Source organism: Embiotoca jacksoni, unplaced genomic scaffold, assembly GCF_022577435.1.
Source record: "Embiotoca jacksoni isolate LCO1_2020_lvr unplaced genomic scaffold, fEmbJac1.0.p SCAF_34, whole genome shotgun sequence".
NCBI lineage: Eukaryota > Metazoa > Chordata > Actinopteri > Embiotocidae > Embiotoca > Embiotoca jacksoni.
This window is the reverse complement of record NW_027185386.1, coordinates 1,484,647-1,510,509: the sequence shown is the minus strand read 5'-3', so window position 1 is coordinate 1,510,509 and position 25,863 is coordinate 1,484,647. Positions and strand designations below refer to the sequence as shown.

Here is a 25,863-nt window from a genome sequence, read left to right as displayed (position 1 = left end):
ATTTAGATGTTCTAATGTACGATTAGCTAAAGTTGAAACCGAGTGACTTTTATGTACGTTAGCCCAAGTACAGGCTACGTATCGCAAATGCTGTTAAATTTCGTCGTTAACCATAAAAGTATTAAAGTTCAGTCCCCATCCTAGAAACCTGAAGACGACGACAGTTTTTTTGAGTTGAAGTAATGACAGTTTTGAGAATGACCGTTTTTTAACACGTCAAATGTAAGAAATAGACGAGGGAGTCGTCTGCGTAGAAACTGATGTGGAGCTTTTGAAGGATTTATCCGGGACATGGGAGAAAAAAATGGAGAAAAATAATCAGCTGAGACATAACATAGTTAGTATTTGCCTCAAAAATCCAGTATCAGTCTGCCTCCGAATCGAGATCTCAAACAGAATATCATGAATCTGGATAAAGCTTGTTGATGTTGGGTTTATTTGTAAAAACGTGCTTCCGGCTTCAACACATTTCTCGTCGCGGTTGTTCGGCGTCTCTGCGTTCAGCTCGTTACCTCAGTTTGCTCCTGAGCGAAGCCACCTCTCTGTTCAGGGCGTCGTTGGCCTCCGTGGCCTCGTCCAGCTCCCTCTGCACCTTCCTGCGGCCCGCCACCACGCGTTGCGCCTCCTCCTCCGCCTCCTCCAGCTGATGCTTCAGCTGCTTCACCCGCACGTTGCCCTTCTCCGCCTACAGGGAGCGGCCAATCACACAAGCGTTTTTTTTTTTTCATTTCCGGGTTATGTGGCTGAAGGCGTGATGATAAATGATAAACGATGGTTACCTGGTCTTTGTACTGCTGCGCCTGCTTCCTCTCGTCCTCCATCTGGATGCTTAAATCCTTCAGTTTCTTCTCTTTCTGACGCAGATTCTTGCCGTTGGCCTGGCGCTCCCTGCACAACGGAAACCGCACAAAATGTCGTGTCTTTCAGCGTCTGGATTTCTTTCTGGATTTTGACTCCATTTCCCACCATGCACCAGTACCTGCTCTCGATCTCCAGCTGCTCCTCGACCTCTCTCAGTTTGGCCTCCAGGGCGGCGATGGAGGACTTGAGCTTGGAGCGGCCCTGGCCCTCCATCTCCTGCAGCTTGGCCTTCAGCTCTCGGTTCTGCTTCTCCAGCTGCTGCTTGGATCCCTCTTTGCTCTGGGACGAAGATCTCTCCGCCGCCAGCTCTGATCCCAGCTGATCCACCTACACAACCGGAGACAGGACGACGAAGATGAAAACTCGTATCATAATTTTGTCAAATAACTTTTTTTCTATCTGTAGAGGACCACAAACAATATAAAGTTACCCTACGGCGCACCACAAGGATCTATTCTAGGACCTTTACTTTCTTATTTGTGCATGAAATCTGTGTATGAGCTTTTGTTGTTTCATTCTGTGTTACGTTTTTTTCAGTTTTTTAGGTTGTACTAAATCAAAAACCGTAAATAAGACGCTTGAAATAGGCCCCGCCCCTTCTCTTGTCCACACCAAACCTACCAGCTGCTGGCTCTTCCTCAGCCGGTCGTTGAGGCTCTCCACGTTGGTCTGCTCCTCATCCAGCTCCTCCTCCAGCTGGCAGATCTTCGCGTCCAGACGGCGCTTTTCGTCGGACGTAATGGACCTGAGCAGGAGGACGAGGAAGTTACGGCGCCACACTCGGTCCAGTTGTACAGACGATTTGCACCGTAAATCTTTACACTTTAATTTGCACATCAATGTATATTTTTGAAACTGCTGTTTTTGTCACCGCGTGATGTTGAGTCCATTTTTCTGAAGCTGACGCCGATCTATTCCAACCTTTTTATGAACAACTGTCGGAAATTCACATCGCTGCTGGTTGGAAGATTAAATATGCAAAAAAAATGCAAAATATTCTGCGTGTCGTTATTCGTCCTGCACACGCTGTCTAAAGGCCGTAAGATTAAACATTTAGATAATGCACATCTTTATCTATAAATCCCCAAATTCCAGTTCGCTTGCTGGACTTGCAGATTCCTGCCAGCACCACAAAACCTTTACGATCATTAACCTTCGGCAGATATTCACGGTCCCCAGAGGATATTTCTTACAAAGTTATTGACCCACCTGACTTTTACTCCATCAGGCTAAATCTTCCTTTAAACCCTCTGTAATGTATGACGATGTATCTCAATGTAATGATGAGCCAGGAAATGTTTGGTGAATATTCATTGTCCCCAGTAGAATAAAGGCCCGTATCATCACAGTGAAGGTGACGCGCAGTGAGACGTGCTCGTTACCTTCAAATGTATATTAATAAGACAAAGAAACCTACTTTCCAGAGTTGCTGGCCAGTTCCTCAGACAGCTCGTCTCTCTCCGTCTCCGCCTGCTTACGAGCTCTCTCAGCTGCTGCCAACATCTGGACAGAAAGAGGAAGAAGAGAGGTGATAAATTCATTCAAAAAAATAAATTGATGATTTACTGACTAAATCTGCACATGCAGTTAAAATATTAAGATCTGATGTCACAAAATGATCCCAAACGATGGCTCGCCTCATGCAGCTGGACGATGTCGGCCTCCATGGCCTTGGATCTGCGCTCGGACTCCCTGGCCGTGGTGATGACCTCCTTCTGGGCTGCACGAGAGTCCTCCAGCTCCCTCTGGAGATCCTTCACCTGGCCCTGTGAGGGGAGCGAAGAGCGGCACGTACCAAAGCGTTAACCGGTTCAAATCGGATCCTATAGCGAGGTCATGCCGAGGAACTGTCTGAACAGGAGTTAAAGAATACAGGAAGCTCTTGGTCATGATTATAAGAAACATTTATGTTTATTCATTCAGCAGATTATTTTAATAAATGCTGATTCCTTCCAAAAGAGGATGTTTATCATTTGTTTTTCAAAAGAATACCTTTAGTTGTTATGGAGCTTTGAATTCTTATTAAATGAAAAACATATAAATAATAATAATAATAATGATAATAGAAATTATTCACTGAAAAGTAAAAGTGTGTGTGCTGACTGATCGAGTTCGGATTTTGGCCGTCGCCATCTTGATATTTTGGAGCCAGAAGTGACCATATTTGGACGAGCTGGGGAGGAGCGAGGGGGGAATCTGACTTAGAGAACACTAAGCCCCGCCCACCTCTACCAGAAACCTGACTGCACCCCAGGCCTGTCAATCAAACAGACACACCCCTAAACATACTGATTTTTAAGGACTAATATCGAACTAATGATGGAATTATTTTCCGATAAAACACCAGAAAACTAGGCAGCCTTTTTGGAGGCAGCCCCTACTGGCCCTCGGTGGTATTACACTTGTACACATTTTTCCGCCCCACGAAGCTACGTCCACTTTCATTTACAGCCGGTGGTGCTGACCTGGAGTTTGCGGAGCTGCTTGATGGACTCGTCGCGCCCCCTGCTGGTGGCCTCCAGCTGGTCCTCCATGTCCTTCAGCTCCCCCTCCAGCTTCTTCTTCCCGGCGGACGCCTGACCTCGCTGCTTCCTCTCCTCCTCCAGCTCCGACTCCAGCTCACGCACCTGACGGAGACGTGGAGAGACGTGACGACGTGATGAAGCGCTCAGTAAATTCTCTATTCTCAGGTATTTCAGGAAGTTGCTGCACCTGTTTGACGAGCTGCTTCCTCTTCTCCTCGCCCATCTCCTCGCGGGCCTGCAGCTCCCTCTCGTGCTGAGCTTTCATCGCCTGACTGTTGACCTCCAGACGCAGCTTGGCGTCCTCGGCCACCTGCAGCTCGTCCTCCAGCTCCTCCATCTGCATCCTCATCTCCTCCACGATGGCCTCCAGGCCTCGCTTCGCCTTCTCCAGGTCATGCACCTGACAAATAATCACAAACGTTGTCCATCTTTTATTCTGATGAACCCACCTGAGTGAAGCTTTTGTCTCTTTTTTTTTTTTTTTAGCCTCTTACGCTCTTCCCCACGTCGTCCTTGGAGCTGATGAGATCCTCCATCTCAGCTCGGAGCGTCTTCATGGTCTTCTCCGCCTCCTCCAGGGAGTCCTGGTTCTCCTCCAGCGCTCGGCCCAGAGCCAGCACCTTCGTCTCCTTCTCCCTCGCCTCCGCCTCCGCTCGATCGCGCTCCTCGGCGAACTTGCAGGACACGGCTCGCTCCTCGGCCAGCATCTGACCAACCCGAGGAGAGTGGAGGTAAACGGGAAGCACAAGCATTTAAACACCTGTTTCTAAAGGTTTCGCAGCATTTTTACCTGCAAAATGTGACCTTTTTAAAAACCCAAACAGATGAACTTTAGCTTTTTAAAGAGCACGACATTGTTTCTGACAGCTGTTCGTCCACATCTGGCTCTTAAGCCATCAAAAATACCGTTTTTGCGCTGGCACGGTTAAGTTGTAGCTCGTTTCTCAGGTCGTGTAACTGCTCTTCCTACGGTGGCAAGTTTACGTACAATAATATCCTGGAAATGTTTCACAATAAAAGCCTTGTTAAGAAAATGAAAGATTTCTGTCTCCTGAAAACCTAGAGGGCTTTTAATTTGATATGCAAATAGGAAGTGTGGAGTTTGTATTTAAGGCGTAATGCAGGAACTTTAACGGCAAACGGGGGCGGATAAAAAAAAAAAAACAGCGAACATTTTATTTTCTAACTCGGAGAAAGAACGTTTCAGAGCGAAACCATGAATGATGTCGTCATTGAACAGTAGCAACTTGGTATTTAAAAAACATACTGGGGCCCTCAAATGAAATATCAAGTCTTCTCTCCTCCTGTTTTGCTTCACTTCAGGTGGTAATTTTCTCCTAATTGTCGCCCGTATGTCTGCAAAAGCCTCCAGAACATTATTTCCTCGCCAACCGGACCTGATCGAACTTCTTCTGCTTCTTCTCCAGGTTGGAGACGAGCTGCCGCTGGCCGTCCAGGTCCATGAGGACGTCCTCCAGCTCCTGTTGCATCCGGCCGCGGCTCTTGTCCAGCTTGTCGTAGGCCGAGGCCTTCTCCTCGTACTCGTTGTTGGCCGCCTCCAGGTCGCGCTGCAGTCGCTTCTTCCCCTCCTCCAGCAGCTCCACTGTCCCCGACATCTCGTCCAGCTTCTTCTTGTAGTCCGACACCTGACGAAAGGTAGAGAGCAGATACGTGAAGACGTATTTTGTCCGTCGGAGCCCCTCTTTCTTTTCCTGGCTCTCTTTCAGGTGTCCTCACCTGCACGTTGAGGCCGGAGACCTGCCTCTCCACGGCCCGTTTGGCCTCCGTCTCCTCCTCCAGCTGCTCCATCAGGCTGTTCCTGTCCTCCTCCATCTGACGGAGACGCCCGGACACGTTCAGCTTCTGACGCGTCTCCTCCGACAGCAGCTCCTGGAGGAGAAGAACGTGGACAAAGCTCTCACTTTGGGTGTAACTGGTACATCAGGGAACGTGAACAGGTGTGTTTGTCCTCACCTGTGCGTCCTGGAGCTGAGAGGACAGACCGGACACGTCTTTGCTCAGCTTGATGTTCTTTCCCTCGGCATCGTTCAGCAGAGCCGTCGTGCTGTCCAGCTCCATCTGGAACACAAAGACAGTTCCAGTTGGTCCTGAGCTGCTTTCGTCTCTTAAACGCTGAACGTCACCAACTCTCCTGAAATTTACCTCCAAAATTCTTTCTTTGACTCTAAACTGCTGAGTAATTTAGTTCAAGTGATTCGCGTTTTATTGCGTTTCCTAATTGTATTGTTTTTATTTATTCACTTGTTTTTAAGGTCTGTCAAATATTTAGCAAGATTTGCAGAAATGCAGAACTATTTTAAGTTGCTACCAGAGTTTAGTGGCGCACTATTACAATAACTCATACTTATTCTTCTCCTGGTTTTTTTTTTACTGCGTAACTCGTCCTGCAGCTTTAAAAAAAAAAAAAAAAAATTGCGACAAAAAAATACATCAAAACATCAATCTGGAATAATGTAAAAAAAATGGCCAAAAACTCTCCAGTGAAATGAACGTATCCGCAAGTGTACGTAAAAGCTTACCGACCCTTGGAGCGGCGGGAATCGTCATAGCAACCAGTGACTCATTGGATATAGTATTCTGGTGACTCACCGTCATCTTGGAGACCTTCTCGCCCAGCTCGGTCCTCTGCCGCTCGCTCTCGTTGAAGCGGGAGTGCAGTTCGTTCAGCTGACCCTCCACCTTCTTCTTCTTGTGCTCCACGTCCTGCTTGGCGCCGGCGAGGGATCGCAGGTCGGCGCTCAGATCTGCCGACTCCTTCTCCAGAGCCTGCTTGGATTTCTCCAGACCGGCCCGCACCTGGACGAAGAGAAGCGGCGCCGAATGAAATTTAATGTTTAGGACAATTCTCCACGAGACGTTGGTCACTTTTCAGATTTTTGGGTCGACCGACCCGTTTGGCCTGCTCCAGCTGCTCCGACAGCTCCTCCACCGCTTGGCCGTGTTTCTGCCTCAGGTCCTGGATTTGGGCCTCGTGGCTCCGCCCCTCCTCGTCCATGGCTTTCTTCAACATGGCCACCTCTTGCTCACGCTTCGCCCTGCCGACCGCAAACAACGTTCGCGTCACAACAACTCGTCCCACAGGAGGAGAAACCCGATTACAGCTGCTTGAAACCAGCTGAGCTCCGCTTTTATGCAGATGAACCTGCTGTTTCCTGCATCGGCTTTGTGCCGTTTATAATCTGTGTTTAGCACCAAGAAATGTACTCAGGATGGGTTCTGAAGGCTGAAAACTAAAGGAATGTTGTTTATGAATAAAACATTTAAAAAAAATATATTATTAAGCTAAAAATGTGGCTGATTTAGAGGATGGTGCAGACCGGAGCTCCTGCTGGGCGGCCGTCGTGTCCAGACTGTCCTCCAGCTCGGTGCGCAGAGCGTTGAGTTCGTCCCCGAGGTCCCGCCGAGACGCCTCGGCCTTCCCCCTCGCTGACCTCTCGGCCTCCAGGTCCTCCTGCAGCTCCGAGAGCATTGTCTCCAACTCCCGAACCCGCTTCACGGCTGCCCCCCGCTGGCCGCTCTCCTCCTCCAGGCTGTGGACACAAGAAAAGGATGATTTTGTGCGTGGAAAGGCTTACGTTTTGATAGATATTTTCTGTGAATATTCCTGGTCCCCAGAGTCTGAACCTTCAACCCATATTTTATAGGAGCGTTATCTTTGGTCCGGTCCGTCTCACCGGGCCTGTGTGGCCTGCAGCTCGTCCTCCTTGCCGGCCAGCTGGCCGCGGACGTCGTCCAGATGACCCTGCAGGTCGGCGTGCTGCTCCTGCAGGTCGGCAAGCTCCGCCTCCACCTTCCTCTTGGCCTTCTCCATGTCCAGACGGCCCTTCTCTTCCTTCTTCATACGCACTGGACACACCGGACAAAAGATTCAGATTGTGCAGAGGTGTGACGGGAAAACAAATCAATAATCATATTCAGAACTCGAACTTCTGGAAAGTTTGTTAATACTGATTTTGTCAATAATTATTTTCTAATGAATGAGGGATTATTTTCAGATGGACCTCCAGAAAACTAATAAGAAGGAGTGACTTTAGCTAACAACACCGAGATAACTGATGGACACATTTTATTCACTTTGGATTTGATGAGAGAAGTTGAATGGGAGTCTATGGAGTCAGCCCCTAGTGGCCATTGGTGATATTGCATTTTAAGGCACTTTTGTCAGACCTGGAAGCTACGTCCACTTTTATATACAGTTTATGGACTTGATGGTTTTCCATTATTGTAAAAGACTGAAAAAAGTTTGATTTTTTTTTTCAGCTTTTTAAGTATTTCTATTAAAAACAATATATACTAAAGCTTTATGTTCTACAGACAGATTTTTGAGTAAATTATTTTCATTCTCCGACAGAAGTCATCAGAAGTGAGTAAAACCAGATAGATCGGATGCCAGTAGAAATACGACTGACACTCCAGGTCTGAGATCATGGACTCGTGTTTGCTCTTCAGTTTGGTCAGATTCTTGGACTTCTCCTCTTCCTCGGTCAGATTAGAGGTCACGTCGGCCATCCTCTCCTCCAGCAGCTTTCTCTCCTACAACAACGAGAGCGCAATACTGTAACAGGTATGAAACACTCTGCATACATCTGAAGCTGCACCTTGTTTTTTTGGTGTTTTTTTTTTACCTTCTGCAGTTTGTTGTTCTGGTCCTCCATGATCAGAACGTCCTCCTCCAGCTTCTTCACTTTTCCCTCCACGGTCACTTTCTCCAGCTGCAGCTTCTGACGAGCGTCCTCCTCCTCGACGATGTGGGCCTCCATGAGCTGCAGCAAAAAAACACCGGACAAAATTAAAGCAGCTCAAAATATAACAATATATAGAGAACAAGCTTTTATCTGGAACCTGTTTTACTTCTGCTTCATCTTATTTGACTACAGTTTTTAAGATAGTGATGGTGAATGTGGTTTTAGTTATAATAAATGCAGATGATTCTGGGTTTTTAACGTTTTGTTATTTTGCTTTATATATTTTTCTTTTTAACAAATATCAATATTTGAATTGTTGTTTTACTTGTTGAATCTTTTATAAATCATTTTGAGCCACATTTTGTGTATGAAATCTCAAATTATTTTTTTAATCATAATTATCATTTTAAGTTGATAATATCCAGTATATAAAATTTTCTGATTAAAACTTCTTAATTGTACATTAACATTTTTTGATTTTCTTAATATTTATATTATATATTCACTTTTTGGCTCAACTGGAGAGATAAAATAGTATAATAAAATAAAATAAAACCATTACGGATGAGACCATCAGTCAAATAATCATAATCAATAGAGATAATCGACATAAATTTAAATTGGTAAAAGTTTTGTCAGTCAGATAGTTGTTGAAAGCATTTTTTTTTTAAACAGAGGTGACAGTAATTTGCTGAAGATTTACTGAGTTCTCACATTTTATAAACAATTTTTTTTATTTATAATAATAATAATTAAAGGCCAAAAAACATGTAGGTCAGTGGAAAAAGAATATGAATAATACCCATAACAACAATAATAGTGTGTCAGACCTGTAGTTGCTGCTCCATGTCCTTCCTCTCCTGCTGCAGGGAGTTGCTGCGCTCCTCCTCCTCCTCCAGCCGGGACTCCATGTCATGCAGCACCTCCTCCAGCTCCTGCTTCTTGGCCTCCAGTCGCACCCTCATCTCCTCGGCCTCGGCGTACATCTCCGTCTCCGCCTGCAGCTTCGTCTCCAGCTGCACTCGCTCCTCCATCAGCTGCCGACAGACTCACTTCCTGACTTCCTGCTCTTTTTAAGGTTAATAAAGTTCAAACACCTGCGCGTCTCACCTGCGTGTGTTTCTGGGTGATGGTCTTCAGCTCGGTCTCGCTCTTCGCCGCCACCTCTTTGGCTGCTTTTAGCTCCTCATCCTTCTGACCCATTTCCTCCTCTTGTCTGGTCACCTGCAGCAGCGGCTTCACCTGATGATAAACCAAAGAAAAAAAAGACCCTATTAGTTCTTAAATAAAAAAACATTTTTTTTAATCCACTTTAAGTGTCAGGTTCCGAAATAATCTGTGTAAAATTACACACACAGCTCTCCTGTCGAAAAACTGTTAATGGGAGCACTATCTTCTGCTTCCGGTAAAACTTTGTATTAAATTGTTGTGATAATTAGATGTCTCTGATTATAAACACAAAGATTTAGGTTTAACCTTCGTAAACAGCCTCCACCACTGCCAGTTCTTGAGTTTGAGGTAACAGGCGCAGTTCCTCTGGATGACCTTCATGGCGCTCAGCTGCTGCTGACGTTTGCTGAAAGCTCTGAAAGCACAAACAGAGAAGAAGAAGAATCAGCGGTTGGAGCCCCGACGGGCAGTGACAGGACGACACCGGCTATCACTACTTGCTTGCGGGCCAGGAAGCCTCTCGCTTGTGCCTGGAAGGCGATGATGACGACGGTCAGTTTTAAGTCTCTTTCTTCCTCCAGCTGGGCCAAAACGCCCGTCCTGAAGAACATCTTACTCTGACCGATACGGTACAGGTTGGTGTCCAGATCCAGGTGCTTCACCTGGAGACAAAGAGAAGGGTGTGTTTAAAAAGAGGGAAGGTAGAAAGAAACCTCTGCTTCTCTGGTTTCAGAATCCAGTTAAATTCACATTCAAATGACGTCCAACTAAAGTAACTACCTAACCTAATGTTTCAAAACAAAACATCTTCAGTAATCTTGTGACTGTGTTTGTTTCCGTCCAGCTCACCATCAGACTGCACGCCTGCTTCCCGTCCATGAAGCCTTTCGGGATGGCGTTGGCAGCCAGGATCTCGTACCTGCCAACAACACAACAGCTGTCACCTTCCTGTGACGTCACAGGTACGAGGTTTATAATCAGCCTGTTTATGGGAAATAAATACATCCTGCAGAGTTTTGTTGTTTTGTTTAATAGTTAAGCTGCTTTTTAAAGGTGTCCACGGTTACGCAGTTCTCGAGCCATCCATGGACAACGGAAAAAAACACAAAAAAGAAACTAGTAAAGTCGAGCCGAGCCGCTAAATTCAGTGGAGAAGAGGCTTGAGCAACATTTTGGACCACTTGTTTGCAGACGAGGGAAACCTTGTAAAGGCAGGCGGAAAGGGAATTAAGCTAATGAGCTAATCGTCTCAATATATGCTGGTTTCAGGACCAAACCAAATCATTTACGTCAAAGCCGGGAAAATAGAGATGCCAATATCTCAGAGGATCGAGGATCCGTCGAACGATTTCTATAAAACGGAGGTAATTGTATAGTTGAATATCATCTGTGTAGAAAATCTCAATTTCCTTCCGAGAGGAAGCCTCAACAATGCAAACAGAGAACTTAAAAATGAAATCTACATTTCTAGTATAAACACCGTTAGAATTATTACTGATGCCTATAAAGAAATAATAATTAGCTCATCACCTCTGCCTGAACTCCTGGAACACGATGCGGTTCGGGAATCCCTGCCTGCAGATCCGAATGCCCTCCAGCACGCCGTTGCACCTCAGCTGCTCCAGCACCAGGTTGGCGTCCATCTTGCCGGCCTGCAGCCAAACCAACAAGCAAATGAATGTACAAATCAGAGTCGGGAGAGATGCACGCGGACCACGACGACCTCTCACCCTCTTCTCGTGGTTGGGGATGATGCACCGGATGAAGTTGGGCTGCGTCTTGTGCAGCGTAGTCATCAGTTTGCCCAGAGACTCCTTGTACAGCTGACCCACGGTGCGGAACATGCCCTTCTTGGATTTGGTGGAGGTGGGTGCCGAACTTTCGGACATCTTGGCCATCGTCTCGAGACCCACCACTCGATCCGCTGAACGGGGGGGGCGAACGACAACACAGGAAGGATTTACACTACGTTTGATTACTGCGGCTACACAATGTGATGTTTGGCCTCTTGCGGAGGACCGACCGTCTTTCCACAGGTCTTGGATGAAGTTGCTGGACGAGTTCTGGAGCAGAGCCGTCACGTTGTCGTTCAGAGGGTCCATGTTCTTTGTCAACCAATTGGCTGCATTATAGTCGACCTGGAAATACGTAGATGCTTGGTTATTAAAAACACTTCACAATTTCCTAAAACAAAGCTGTTGGCAAACATGCTGTTTTGATTGTTTACTTAAATGTACAGTTATAAAGATCATTGTTCCCTTCACCTTCCCAGCGTAGTGCAGCACCGAGAACATCAGTTTGTCTTTGTGCTGTTTGGGTTTGGAGAATTTAACGTGACCCGTGTGGGTGTTCAGCAGCTTGTCCACGAACGAAACGTCGGTGGCTTTGGGGAACCAGCACTCCTCGTCCAGCAGGGCCAGGATGCCCGGAGGGTTGTTCTGCACGACATCCAAGGACACACAGATAAGTCCTTTCTTAAAGCCTTCAGGAAGTCCACCTTTAGACGGATCTTTAGGTGGAACAATTTCTCTTAGATGTTCTTCTTACGCTTTGCTTATAAGTAAGAATGATTCAATACTTTAAGCGTAAATCCATGAAACTGTTGAGGTGGATCATGTGTGTTTGTGTGTGTGTGTTGTGCTGACCGGCCTCTCGATGAGCTCGATGCACGGCTGCAGGTCGAGACCGAAGTCGATGAAGCTCCACTGGATGCCCTCCCGCTTGTACTCCTCCTGCTCCAGGATGAACATGGTGTGATTGAAGAGTTGCTGCAGGCGCTCGTTGGTGTAGTTGATGCACAGCTGCTCGAAGGAGTTGTCCTGCAAGAGACGAGAGGTCTGAATGGACGTGCCTAGAAAACCTCCAACGTCCAAGGATCCATCCTTATAACTGGCTTCTTTTGACGTGAAGGAGCAGCAACTCTACTCCGAGCTTCCTCCGGATGTCTTAGCCCATCTGAACCCTGAGGAGGAAATTCATTTCTTGTATCTGCGATCTCATTATTCTGGGCACTACCCAAAGATCGTGACCAAAGGTGAAGGTTGGAGCGTAGATCGACTGGGACATCGAAAGCTTTGCCTTGCGGCTCAGCTCCTCTTCCTCAAAACAGTCCAGTATAATGCCTGATTTACCTGCTGGACACCATTAATCTCCCGCTCCATCCTTCCCTCAATGTGAACAAGACCCAGAGATCCTTAAACTCCTTACATTGGAGCAGGAGCTTGACCTAAAGGGAGCAATTTGCCAGAGAAACACGACCTTCTGACGCTCGACTGAAAACCGCCTCAGTTCGTGCTAAAACATATTTAGATGCTTGTTTTCTATGAGAATTTACCTCAAAAATCTCGAAGCCAGCGATGTCCAGGATGCCGAGGAAGGAGGACGACTGTCTCTTACTCTTGTCCAGCGTCTTGTTGACTCTGGCCAGGATCCAGCGGAACAGACGCTCGTACATGGCCTTAGCCAGAGCCTCGATCGCAAAATCAGCCTGAAGGTGGAGGAAGATGGAGGTGAAGGGAAACTCTGTATAATAATTGTTTTCTGTGTTCAGTTCAATGTTTGCTTTTTGTGTTACCTGTTGCTTAGTCTGCGCCTTCTGCACCACCTCCCGGCCCACTTTAATCCTGGGCGTGAGGATGGCGCGGGTGAAGTCGGTCACGTTGATGCCCTGCAAGTGGCACACCTTCTGGGCAGCTGGGGTTGATGGGTAAAGTGAGGAAGAGGAGAAGGAGGTCAGAGTTGGACGATGAGAGGGTCAGTTACAGAACCGCTTGTGGTATTTTCTAAAGGGTTACCCGTGTTGTCGGGCAACGTCGCCTGCTCGTTGTTCCTCTCCTTCTCAAACTTGATGTTGCCCAAGTGCAGCACAGTGGACACCACCTTCATCATCCCTGTAGGGAGGAGGAGGAAGAAGAAGACGAAGATTAGAAATGTCCTAAGAGTGGTTTTCATGAGCAACTGCTGCTGCAGTACCTAGTCTCTCGTCCTCAGTGAAGCCCATGATCTCCATGGCCTCCAGCGTCTCAATGAACATCTCGTCGTCCTCCTGACCGGAGATCTCCACGTGACCCGCGACCAGGAACCGATAGCTGCTGAAGTCCTCCAGCAGCAGCTCCTCTGTGCACAATACAAGTTGGAAGACATCAGTTTGATCTGTGCAGCCGGTTTAGAATCAGCCATCTTCAAAAAGGCACAAACAGTTTGTTTATTAGACTTATATATAACGGAAAAGTGGGAGAAAGAAGCAAATATTATGGCATTAAAGGAGGAATGGGAAGAAATCAATGAACAACCATGGAAAACATCCTGCTCTACAATTTGGAAAAACTGGATTAAATAGATATCACCAAAATGACCAGATTTCATAAGATAGAAGATGGAAAACTGGACAACGTCATGTTGTTCCTTTTAAAGAACAGGAAGTGCTGACACCGTTCGGATGTTTCAGTTGCTCACCCCTTATCTTGTCTTTGGCTCCTGCCACCATGTAGTAGAAGATGTGGAAGGCTCTCTCGGTCATGGACTGCCGAATACAGCGAGACTTCTCCAGCAGGTCTGATCAGATCAGGAAAACGTCTTTAATTTAAAACTTGTATAATTCAACAAAGAAAAAAAAGGGGAAACTCTGAGATCAGATAAAGGATACAGGTGTCGATATTTGCCCCGACGATATATCCGGTCACATCGAAGTTGAGTTTGATGAACTTTCCCTGAGGACAGAGAAGACGGACAACGTCTGAGACGTACAGCTCGTTGTTGACATTTATTTTTGTGTCTGTTGATTAACAGGCTGATTACAACTCTTACAAATCGTGATGAGTTGTCGTTCTTGATGGTCTTGGCGTTGCCGAAGGCCTCCAGGATGGGATTCGCCTGCAGAAGCTGCTTCTCCAGCTCGCCCTGCGACACCAAAACCACGTTACACATCTCTGTCTTCTGCACGGCGTTTCACCGCTGACGTTTACCCAGACGATACTCACACGAAGACGTTGATACTTACGTAGGCCAGCTGCTGCTGTTGCTGCAAGAAGAGGTAGGAAAACAAAACCATCAGCGGAGATATGACAGAAGAGAAGATTTATTTTAAAAAGGTGCTCCATTTAGGTTTTCTCCATAATTGGCTGTGTACAGGAGAGCTTTAAATGCAGCAGGGGTCAGAGGTCAAGCGTCAATAAATCCAGACTAAAAAACACAGACAGAGCAGCTGTAACGTAGAAATGCAGCACATCTCTATTAAAAGCATCTTGTTAATGTGGTTTTATTCAAGGTTCCCACTCAAAGTAAGAAGTTCCACGTCTGTCACTTACTAAAAATGAACTTCATGACCTAAAATGAAGGAAAAACTGTCACCTTTGTGCCGATCAGACAAAATCCAGCCACATTATTTTGTTCCCAGCAGTTTGTGAGCTTAATTTACTGGTTCACAAGCGTTTTCAAGCCTTGAGGTCGTGCAGTCGTTAAATGAAATCAGAGCGAGTCGGGCTCAAAGTCAGACAGAAATATAACCGTCATGCCCGGGATCGAACCTGGCCTGGGTCATCTCAAACTAGCATATTAAAATGGATAAATCCCTGAAAGGTTGTTTCACATCCGCTGAGTCTGACTATTTAAACCTAAACCTTTCAAAATGTTGTGTTTTTATCTTGTTTGGCTGCTACGAACAGAAAAGAATCCTCACAAACTTCTTCCGAACATCTCGTCTCGACTCACCGGGCTGGCGTCCTTCTTGCCTTTGTGCGAGGAGGCGACGACGGCCAGGTACTGGATCACCTTCTTGGTATTCTCCGTCTTGCCTGCTCCGGACTCACCTCTGGGAGGAGGGACAGATGAGTCCCGTTAGCTCATCTGGATGGCCCGAAGGTCCTTTTTTTTTTTTAACTTAAGATCATATTCTGTGACAATATTTGCTGTTTTTTTTTTTTTTTGTAAAAGTTGAGTAGTCAAGAAAATAATCAGGAAATAAAAGATTGGTGGGATTCTTTGCTGATGCTCTCTGTGAGTGATGGAAAAAGGTCAAGTGTTGCATGTTTTGACTCACGTGCAGAGAATAGACTGATCCTCTCGGTCTGTGGAGGGGAGAGGGAAGAGAGGATAATGTGAGCTGAACCCAAGCTGAACAGACCAAACATGAACTCGGGCCGCTTCACCCGGACACGAAGCGGCTCTGAGATCCCGTTCGGAGGAGAGGGGAGGGGGGGGGGGGATTAGCTTCCGTAGCGCACATCATCTAAAAATAGCAGGTGGATGCAGGGCTCCCCGCCACCGCTGTGATCTTGTCTCCTCTGCTCCATGTATGGCCATCCCGGGGCCCGAATGGAAACTACAGAGTTGATGTGAGGGTCGCCGGCGGACCGTCCGGAGACACGGCGGCTGCTGTGAGGCTTCGGTTCAGGGCTGCTCACCTCTCATCCGGTACATTTCCTTTGGTAACGTGTGTGTTTGCTGCTTTATAAAGTAGAAAAAAAACCTACATGACTGCATCTCCCTCCCTCCCTGATTTGTAGTTGTACCAGGAGTACTGGCAAGTAACCTCAAAGGAAATACAAGGTAGAGGTTCAGAGGCTGGTCCTGTTGCACAGAAACACAGGAAGAAATCAGAGTTTTGTCTCTTGATCAACGTCAGCACCCGAGTTCACACGTTAACGTGACGACTGGTACGTGAACATTTGTGATGTCACCGTGGACCCTGAAACTGGAAGCAGAGAAACTCAAAGAAGTCCAGCTGCCTTCACAGAGATTTACGCTCATTTGTGCATCATTTGTAAAAGAAATAGTCAAAAAATTCTCAAAATATGGGAATTACCAGAAATCTCCAGATCTTAAAAAGCTCTGAAATTCCTAAATTGTAAATCCCTAGTGGCCGTCAGCGGTATTGCACGCGAAGACTACGAACATTTTCACACAGTTATTAGAGCGAATCCGTTACCCTGCATCATGTTCCTGTAGGCGTTGTCTGTGATGGAGTAGATGTGCGGCGGCACCTCGTGGCGTTTCTTGCCCTTGTACATCTCGATGATCTTCTCGGAGTAGATGGGCAGCATCTTGTAGGGGTTCACCACCACGCAGAACAGACCCGAGTACGTCTGGGGGGGGAACAAACCGGCAAACCATTTATCCTCTCTTATCTTCCTGCGAGCATCGGACTCTTTTTTACCAACATCGGTTTAAGTTAAATTCTGCATCATCCTCTGCAGGTTTCAGCTCAAACTCGAGTTCAGTCTCGGAGACTTTATTTATTTATTTTTTGTGGCCGCCTGCTCTTATAAGGCCACGCAGTGATTCTTCACAGCAGTCCGAATCAGATGCAGAAGCTTGGATTTTTTTTAAAATGTTTTTTTACATCCAGTTCCCTTTTAAGACTTTCTGGAACTGACTGAAAAAATAAAAGTTTAAGCTGTTGATCCTCCCGGTACATCCTGAGTCTACGTCTGATCTTCAGGCCTGAATGTGGAGGCCATGTGAAGTCTTATTTCTTTTTCTTTTTTTATTTTTTATAAGGAGCCCTCTGACTTCGGCTTCACCGCCTAGTTTTCTTTATATTAAGTCGCGCGGTGCTCGCAGACCAGGAGAGTGAAGCCGGTCTTTGTTTTTCCTCGGTCGGTCGGTTTAAACTGATCCCAGTTAAGCACCTCGTTCTTTTTTGTGGTTTCTGTCAAAAGAAGTCTGGATTTATCCTCCGCTGTCAGTCCGATGTTCGTACCAACCTCGTTATGTTACTTCAGTCGAACATTAGCTTTCATATCGACGTGATTTGTCTGTATTTTCCTTTTTGCTGATGTTGAATTAATGCTTCATTGATTTGTTTTTAGCACAATAAGTCGTTCAATTTACTGATTTTATTTTGGTTTCTTGTTGCTTTTTGGTTTTATTATGACGTTTTCACGCCCGGTTTCGTTTATTTCGGACCAAAATATCAGGTTTGAAATGGACCTCAAAAATTTGGTTGAACTAAAAAGAGGCGGTCTCACATAGATCAGGCTGGAGAAGTATCTCTCACGCAGGTTGTTCAGGACGGACGCCTCGTTGAGGAAGGTGAGGGCGGCCATGTCCTCCACTTTGCTGAACTTGGGCGGGTTCATCTTCTGGATGTCGTCTTTGTTGACCGTCGTCTTCTGACCGTTGGCGAGCTCCACCAGCACCTGCGGCACAGAGTCGGAGATCAAGCGGCTTCCCTGCGCTGCGTTCAAAGACGATAACTCTTGTTGTCGTCGGTACCTGGTCGCCCTTCTCCTCCTTGATGCTGGCCTGCTCGAAGCCCTGCGTCTCCGACGGCACCCACACCATCTTCTTGGCCGCCCAGTCGGCCTGGGCCACGCCGCTGTTGCGGAAATCATTTTCCAGGAAGAGGTACGATTTGTCTTCGGCGGCCGGGTCAGCCATGTTGGAAGTGTCACCGTCGGCAACTGGCGGGAGGAAGTCGGCGGCGGCGATGTCAGCGGAGGAGGAGGAGGAGGAGTCTAACGCTGGGGGTTCAGAGGCGGTCGAGTTGACGTCGGGTTCGTTGTCGGGGTCGGCCTCTGGTGCGCTGACGGGAGCTGAGTTGACCTCTGACCTTGGATTGACCTCTGGCCTGTTGACATCACAAACAACAAAAGTACTGAAAATGTGAACGGCAAAACACAGCAAGTCCTTCAGCTCAAGTTCCTGCAGATTTATGAGCATATTTGATGTTCTTCTTTTCATCATTCAGTGTCGTCCCATATTATATCAGGGTAGTATGGACAACTGGAAAATTCACTGGTTACTATGGTTGCACCTGCTGAGTCGGCGGTTGCTATGGCGATTCCCGCTCCTCCAGTGGACAGTGAGCCTTCGCGCGTGGACACAAACAGTCGGAGCCTGACTCGGAAAAGAGGTTTCGAGAAATACCTCACAAAACGAAAACTACAAGTCCTACTGAAAGAATTCTTTCACCGTGTGCGACAGAAACTTGTTGTTAATAACCGTATTGGTTTTCACGTACTTGCTGTGTATTAACCAGCCGTGGTCGCAGGTTACAGACACCCTACGTTTCTGTTTTCAAGCACCAGTTTCAGAGCTGAGATATAATGGGAGTCTATTGGAGAGTTGGTGGGAGCACTCAGCGCTCAGAGGCGATTTCAGCAAAAACCATAACTCCTATCGTGATGAGAGTCACACTGGGTGAAAGCCAACAAAAATCCCTACAGTTTGATGTATAAATTGTGGATGTAGAGTGAACACTGTGGGCAGAAAACAGGATTAACACCACATTTTTTTGAATGATTTCAGGGGGTCAAAAGAGTGCGTGACATCACGTGTGACGTCATCACTCTAGATTCCGTCCAATACACACCCATTGTAAACTAAGAAATAGTCTAAAAAAGTTCATAAAACTTAAACTGAGATTTCATAAAAACGGTAACAGATATCAAAGCATCACTTGAGTCAGTAAAAGTTCAAGGTCTCATGACGAGTACAAACTTTGAATGACGTTTCTAGTGTGAAGCATGCTAGAGATGTGGGGCTCTAAATTTGGCTGTGTTTGAGACTAATCTCGCGTTTCCAATTTCATCTTTATGGGGAAAAAAGTGAGACTTTTTTCCAGTTTTGGAGCCAGAAGTGACCATATTTGGACGAGATAGGGAGGAGCAAATCAAAAAGACACGCCCCCAAACATACCACTTTTTGAGGCCCAGTATCTCATTTATAATGGGGTTATTTCCAGAAGGACCAGAACACTTATCAGAAGGAGGGAATTTAGCTAATGACACCATAACGACTCGTGGAAAACATTTACTGACTTTGTATTTCAGGAGAGATCCTAGTGGCCCTCAGTGGTATTGCAGCTTAAGGCACTTCCGCACGAAAGCTACGTCAACTTTTAAATACAGTCTATGCGTTCAAGCTGTGCAGAGAGCAGCTGAACTCACACCCTTGGAATCAGGTTAAAGTCAACACTTTGTCACGAAAAACTTTCAGGTAACCCCGATGACATCACTGTGACATCATCATCAGGATCATTTCATCAGGCTTTAGAAAGCTTACAGGCAGAGCCAAAGAAGACAGACGAGTACTCGTCATGACAGGAGAAAGGAGCTTTCTATATTCAATCGGTTAAAGTCGCATATAAAGAGTCCAAAGGGAAAAAAGACAACATTGTAAAAGCAGAAGTTTACATTTATAAAGTAACACGAACGTCTGGAATCAAAATACTAAATATCAGAAAGAAAAACTCATCAACAGAGCAAAATTTACCCACGAAGCACAGATACAGCAGGTCGAAATCAAGGTAGTTTACTCCTCCTGTGAACTCTCTAAAGTGCGTCAGCCCGAGGACGAATATCTACCACCTGTCAGATCTGTGAAACCTTCTGAAGGAACTGCAGATATTCAAATGATCACACGGCTCTTTATTCACACAGCAGTGATGAGAGCCGATGAGCATCAATAAAACCCATCAGCTCACCTCCATCTCGCTGCCTCTGCATCACACACATCCTCCACAGTTAGTTCCAGCAAACTTGCCCCACTCATTTCTGCTGGTGCCGGCCTTCGGCACATTTTCCCACCTGAAGTTTCCCCATTGAGCTACTTACTCACTTATCCTTGTTTGCGCCTCCTCGTGTGGGTCACGAGGCTGCTTTGACCTCCCATCAAACAGCAGGCAATAAAACAAGAAAAGCAGCACACAGATCACCCCTGGAATCAAACAAGTGAGCTGCCATGCTAGAATGCCCATGTTTGGCTAACCCTTTTGCTCCCTGGTAGCTTGGTAGCCCAAAGAGAGGGGATGCTCGAGTCTTAGCCGGCATACTACCTTATAAGGTGCAGCAGCACCGTGTGTCCAGCCAAGCTTACCGTTTACACCAAAATGGTGACTTGTCACAGGGTGCATCGGTGTGTGGCCGCCACAGTGTGGGCACAAATCAAAAACATGTAGCATCTCTGCAAAGACCATTAACGTGTCAGAGAGGCAGGTTTAATGCAGCAGGCTTTTACACTTTAAAAAAAAGGAACATTTCTCCTCAATTCAAAGGGAAACATTAACACAACATGTTTCTCTCGATGTGTTATAGTCAAAAATTTTACTTTTAGATGCCAAAACTTGCTTTTAGTTTCTCTTCCACCTGTAAAGTCATTCTTGGAGACTTTGTGATGAACTAAGCAGGTGAATCCTCTGCATGGAACCAGTAACATCCACCTGTCCTGTGTGTTAAAAGCTTGCAGCTTCATACTCACTGCTCAGAGCTCCGGTCCTCGGTGCAGGATGCAGGCTGAACTCCGGGGAAATGATGATATCATGGCAGGTAAATGAAGGGGATGGTTGGTGGTGATGATGATGATGGTGATGATGTCCTCCTTCCTCCGCCTCCTTCTCACTATTTAAACCGCCCTGACACCTGGGGGTCGAGCTGTACTGAGACCCACCTCCTCTCCAAAGTTTGCAGCACATCTGTATCCAGCCAATCACATGAGGTTTAGTCAGTCTGCCTTGAAATGAAGAGCCTGGAGTGTGATTATATTTGGCTGCTGAACAGAGAAGTAAACAGTGTATTATAGTGAAACCTTTTTTAGGTTTATTTTTGCTACTTTGTACGCAATTTTAGAGGGAAAAAAATCTTAGTTTTTATTCCATTATGTTAATTTGACAGCTATTATTACATTGCAGATTAACATTTTACTTAGTTTTGCTGAGACGTAATTGCTTAACAGCTAAAAGTCATTATGAAATAGCCTATAACTTAATTACTAAAAAGATGACATTTTAGTTGGTGTAAAAAAGATAAAATGCATCTGATGAGACTGTTTTCATTTGGTAAATTTAAAAAAAAAAGTCTTTGTTGGCCTACCTAAAATCCCTCTCACTTATTTGGTTTATTGTTTTGGATTAGAATAAATATCTAAAAGACAAAGCCTGCCACCAAAAACTGGGGTAAGTACTCTAAAATATATACAGTTTTCTAAATTCACCCCAATTACCCCTCGTGTGTCATGTACTTCGCTGCTTTTATTCTGAAAGGTTTACGCGAATAGTCTGACTCTTGACTCTGCCTTGCCGTAGTCTCGTTTCCATGGTGACCATAGTAAACAGCAGCCCACCTGTAGGGGAACATAATTTGTACAATTCACAGCTTTGCGTCCTGAAGGTAGAAATGTCCGTCCAGCCGGAACCTCCGGAGCAGGACGACGTTGATAAGTTCTTCACCGTGTTTGAGGGCTCCTCTCCGGAGGACGTGTCCAACGCCAGGCAGCTGTGGAGCTCCGTGTCCCTGCAGCCCCCGCTGGAGTCCCGGCTGGTGTCGGCAGACATCCGTCAGAGGCTGCCGGTGTCCCGGCTGCCGGCGGTGTCCCGGCCGCCGCGCAGCAGCACCGCTGGTCCCGGTACCAAACCGTCTGACCCGGAGCCGCCGAACGTCCATGCTCTGCGGCTGCAGCAGCAGGAGGAGAGACAGCGGTACGAGGCCATGGCCGAGCAGAGGAAGGAGATCCTGGCTCTGCAGAGGAGGCAGAGGGAGCAGAGGATCCAGAAGGAGCTGCTGCGTGCCGGCTTCAAGCCGAAGCTGAAGGTCGGCAGACACGAAGTGTTGAAGCCAGAAGAAGCTCCGGAGACTGAGGCGGACAAGGAGCTGGTGAGAAGACTGCAGTAGGACAGGACTGGGAACTTATAGAGGAACAAATATGTCCAAATGAAACATCAGGTTATGAGTCCTACATGCTATATTTATTCAATAAAGAAGAAATATTTCAAAAATACCAACCTGAACACGGATGTGACTGTGATGTGGCGTGAATGAATAAATGGAAGTATTATTTTTAAATGTTATTATTACTGATTAATTCCACAATGAAATAAACAGTTAGTCAATCAATCATCAAGAAATGGTGAAAAACCTCCAAGGTGACGTCCCCAAGTGTCTTATGTTGTCCAACCAGTGTCCAAACACCAACGCATGTAATACACCCTTCAGTCCACTAGAGACACAAGAGGTCCAGTTCAACGTGGCATGACTCCATCTGATTGGAGAACCCGAGGACACTAAGCCCCGCCCACGGACATTCATCACGAAGTCAACGAGACAGCAGTCGATTGTAAGTAAATTATGTACATAACATCACATATTTCACAAAATTATTAGTTTCCTAAACCGTCAACTTAGTTTTCACGCGTCTGCAAGTAAACACGTGACATCGTCGTGATATCGCGTGGATCATTTTTGGTCTCCAAAACCAGTCGTTGTCGATTCGTTTGGTGGTTCTAGATTGAAAACATCTGCTGGTTGATAAAAAATAAAATACAAATCTGGTCAGACCAAACATGACATCTTGTATGAGTCAGCAGTCCATCACAAGGACATGAAAAGACTCTGAATATAACATCATATTTAAATCACAATCACAGGTTTTGACTGGTGTCCAGTCGAGCAGCAGCAGTTAGCTTCAAACAGCATTACATAAGGTGAAGTGAAGCCTGTGTGGATATTCAAATTCCAAATGTCCAGTGGAGAAGGCACCATAATAGGATAAGAAGAGGCCTGCTGACTGTTGACTTTAACTAATTTGGTTATAGTTTTCGGAGCGGACAGATCGTGCAGGAGCTCGTCAGTCTGTAAACGCCTTGTGAAACGATGACACCCGGACGAACGGCAGGAAAGCAGATTATCGCTCGTTAGGTCTTGAAAATATCCACTAAAAACGTCACATGATGCGTCTTTAGTTTTCATTGTTTTAAAAAGGTAAGTTGGTATCTCTTTATAAGGCGGAATTTGTAAAGGGTTATTAAACTGCAATTAATATCTTCATTAATGGTTGAGAAATGATTTTTATGGATACGTTTACATCCATTAGTACAACCAATGAAGCTCTTTTCATTTTAATGCATCTTTACGTTAAACTACATAAAACTGGGTCAGATAAGAGGCCGATGTAAAAAGCGCCTTCAGCTGCAGTACCACCGAGTACCACTAGAGGGTTGGCTCCAAAAAAAACTGTCTCCAGAGACTCCCGTTCAACTTCTCACATGAAATAGCATATACATTTTTTTTGTTTTTTAAGATTTTAAATCTTCAGTAGGAGCCTTGAAGTCTTGAAGCAGAGAGCTACAGACAAAGAAGGGAAGTCGTGAAACTTTGATTTGGTGTTTTAATGGAATATGTATTGAATAGCATCATCCTAGTCCTTTTACATGAACACTTTCTAACTGTGCAGGTTCCACTGTCCAGATTACAGTCGGTCATGTAATGATGAAATTTGACCATTAGATGTCAGTAAAAGCCAATTTATAGTGTCTTCATTACACACAGCAACCTGTGTTATAATGTGTACACTATGTCATGTGTGAGTAGCAGAAAGCAAACATGGTAGAAATCAGTTCGTTTCCTCTTTCACTCCAATCTGTCTGAGCGCTCCTGATTTTGAACCCTCGACCGTCCTCCCCTCAAAAATAATTCCCCGTCAGGGGCAGCAGCTCCGGTGTCTCATCTCCGCCCGGCAGTGTCGTCTCTCGGTATTTTCTTGAAATATATTTGCAGACGATTAAAATTTAAACGTAAATATCGTCAGATGTTTTGGATGTTTTTCGAATGTTTGCGTTAAAATTTATGACCACTTCATTTAATATATATCCTCAATTATAGATATTTATCATTTAATATTATAATTAGTATACTAATTAGCTCCTCCTCCAACTCGTCCAAATATGGTCACTTCTGGCTCCGAAGTAGCAAGACGGCGACGGCCAATGTCCGGGCGGAGACGTGGACGTAGTGATGTGATGTACGAGCGGGAGTCTGCACAGGGTGTTTTATTTTGCTTTCCTCCGTCTGACTTCCTGCTCTGAAAACTCGAAGAGTTCATGAGTTGTGACGTGTTTGCTGACATTTTCTGGAAGTGGCGGACGATGTGGACGTTCATTCATCGTCGGATGGATTTCATCAGGTTTTTTTTAGTTTGTTTTTTTTAATAACGCCCCGAGGAAAATGTTGACGTTCCCAGCAGCATCGTCTTCATTATACCGTCGGCATTTCCTGTGTACGTTACCTGCAACGTTAATATCAGCTAATGTTGTTCTCACAGCTCGAACCACTTAAATACGCCACGAGCTCTCGAGGTCCAAAAAATGTCTCTGGTTAAATAATGGAAGACTAAAAGCATCAAAGGGGCCACTTCCTGATGCAACCTCTCAGTAAGAGTCCGGTCAAACAGCCGACCTGCCTCTCAGAGCTCTGCAGAGTCCGGCCTTCGGGGTGGTGGTGGTGGTGGGGGGTCACGGGACTGATCTCTGTGCAGAATATCTAACCAGCAGATATGAACACTGAAGTGCTTTATGAGCTCAGGTGGAAGGAGGGCCGGGAGGATATTTACGGCTCCGACAACCTGTTGTGTAACACAAGAACAAAGATGCTCATAAACCGCACAAGGGGACACAAATGACAGCGACACGTGAGCTTTTCCAACGGCACACACGTCCCTGAGTTGGAGTTTAAAGTGAGGTGATATATAACCGTGTCCCCGCCAATAAAAGTTATGCACCCAGAGGGGATGTTTTACGGTTGATAAGTACCGGCAGCAATCTTGTAAAAAAAAAAAAAAAAAAAGCTCTGACTTTCAGACGTCTTTTGGGATTCACCGGCATCGCCTCGGAACATTTAATCTTTAATGATGTTTCTCTTACTCTTGTTTCTCGGCTGGAGAGCTACTAAAACCCCAAAACAAAAGATCATCTGCTCAGCTGAATGTTGAACGTTTATATCTCAGCCCCACTTACATTTTTATCATCGTACTGGACTCCCAACTAACTGCCTCAACGTAAACTTACGGTGGCTGTAATTTATATTTAACACAAACAATTTGAAAACGGACGCTCGCTGCAATGAACCTGTAAAGAATTATTAGCTGATTAACACGGCGCAGCGTTCAGCAGCTAAAGAGCTGTCGTTCCCTGGTGGAGACCAAAAACAGATAAAAGGCCACTAGAGGTCGGCTCCAAAAAGCCTCCGGCTCCATAGACTCCCATTCAACTTCTCTCATCAAATCCAAAGTGAATAAAATGTGTCCATCAGTTATCTTGGTGTTGTTAGCTAAAGTCACTCCTTCTTATTAGTTTTCTGGAGGTCCATCTGAAAATAAAGATGAATAATATGAAATAAACTAACCTAAACAACAGTGCAATGAATTAGAATAAAACAACATCCAAAACAGCAGTGGAAGGGAGTTATTGTTGTGTGATGGATTTTGCCAGAGGTGATTTATTGTACAGTTACCTCCAAAAGTATGTTAACAGCAAGTGAAATTTGATGTTTTTGACGCTTTACACCTTTTAAAATGAAGCTTTAGCTTTTATTTCACACTGTCTACATGCACATACATTTTGTCATTTTATCCAAAGAGCCATTTTAATGTCGAGTGCTGTTCTTCACATGTACACGTTAAAATATAAGTTATAAAGTCTAATATTTGGTTGCACAGTCCTTTAATGCAATGACGGCTTCAAGCCTGTGACCATCTGACCCGGTTAAATATTCAGTGTCTTCTTTGAAAAACTATTTTTTTCAGGCCTTTAACACCTGTCAGTCATTTGTTAGCTTACTTTTGCACATCTGGAAAAAAGAGGACTCAGTATTTATAATAGCTGTTTAAAATGA

The 25,863-nt window shown here is 45.6% G+C and overlaps 2 protein-coding genes across 5 annotated transcripts; one reads left to right on the top strand and one right to left on the bottom strand.

Annotated features, from left to right (window-relative positions):
- Positions 1-508: 508 nt before the first annotated feature.
- On the bottom strand, positions 509-17,641 carry LOC138207793 (myosin-11-like). 4 transcript variants are annotated; one of them, XM_069165301.1, is made up of 41 exons: positions 17,477-17,641; positions 17,230-17,400; positions 16,188-16,344; positions 15,300-15,327; positions 14,972-15,071; positions 14,262-14,282; positions 14,069-14,161; positions 13,908-13,971; positions 13,718-13,816; positions 13,235-13,378; positions 13,057-13,152; positions 12,837-12,955; positions 12,597-12,749; positions 11,908-12,081; positions 11,527-11,700; positions 11,286-11,400; positions 10,993-11,186; positions 10,793-10,914; positions 10,112-10,181; positions 9,764-9,924; positions 9,569-9,677; positions 9,203-9,334; positions 8,923-9,129; positions 8,033-8,170; positions 7,817-7,940; positions 7,082-7,253; positions 6,725-6,937; positions 6,298-6,442; positions 5,997-6,203; positions 5,361-5,465; positions 5,124-5,276; positions 4,784-5,032; positions 3,881-4,093; positions 3,574-3,786; positions 3,327-3,488; positions 2,499-2,627; positions 2,279-2,364; positions 1,483-1,606; positions 980-1,188; positions 780-888; positions 509-685 (listed from the first exon to the last, which is right to left on the bottom strand). In XM_069165301.1, the coding sequence occupies exons 1-41, from the start codon at positions 17,639-17,641 to the stop codon at positions 509-511; spliced, it is 5,796 nt and encodes a 1,931-aa protein (XP_069021402.1). The 4 variants fall into 4 exon arrangements, with proteins under 4 accessions (XP_069021402.1, XP_069021403.1, XP_069021404.1 ...); XM_069165302.1 differs by lacking the exon at positions 14,262-14,282 and adding an exon at positions 2,109-2,111; XM_069165303.1 differs by lacking the exon at positions 14,262-14,282 and having other exon boundaries at positions 14,069-14,194; positions 17,477-17,560.
- Positions 17,642-21,343: 3,702 nt separating this feature from the next.
- On the top strand, positions 21,344-21,962 carry hoatz (HOATZ cilia and flagella associated protein). The gene has a single exon (XM_069165306.1). It carries the CDS (start codon positions 21,376-21,378, stop codon positions 21,868-21,870), a length of 495 nt encoding a protein of 164 aa, XP_069021407.1. The 5' UTR covers positions 21,344-21,375; the 3' UTR covers positions 21,871-21,962.
- Positions 21,963-25,863: the final 3,901 nt, after the last annotated feature.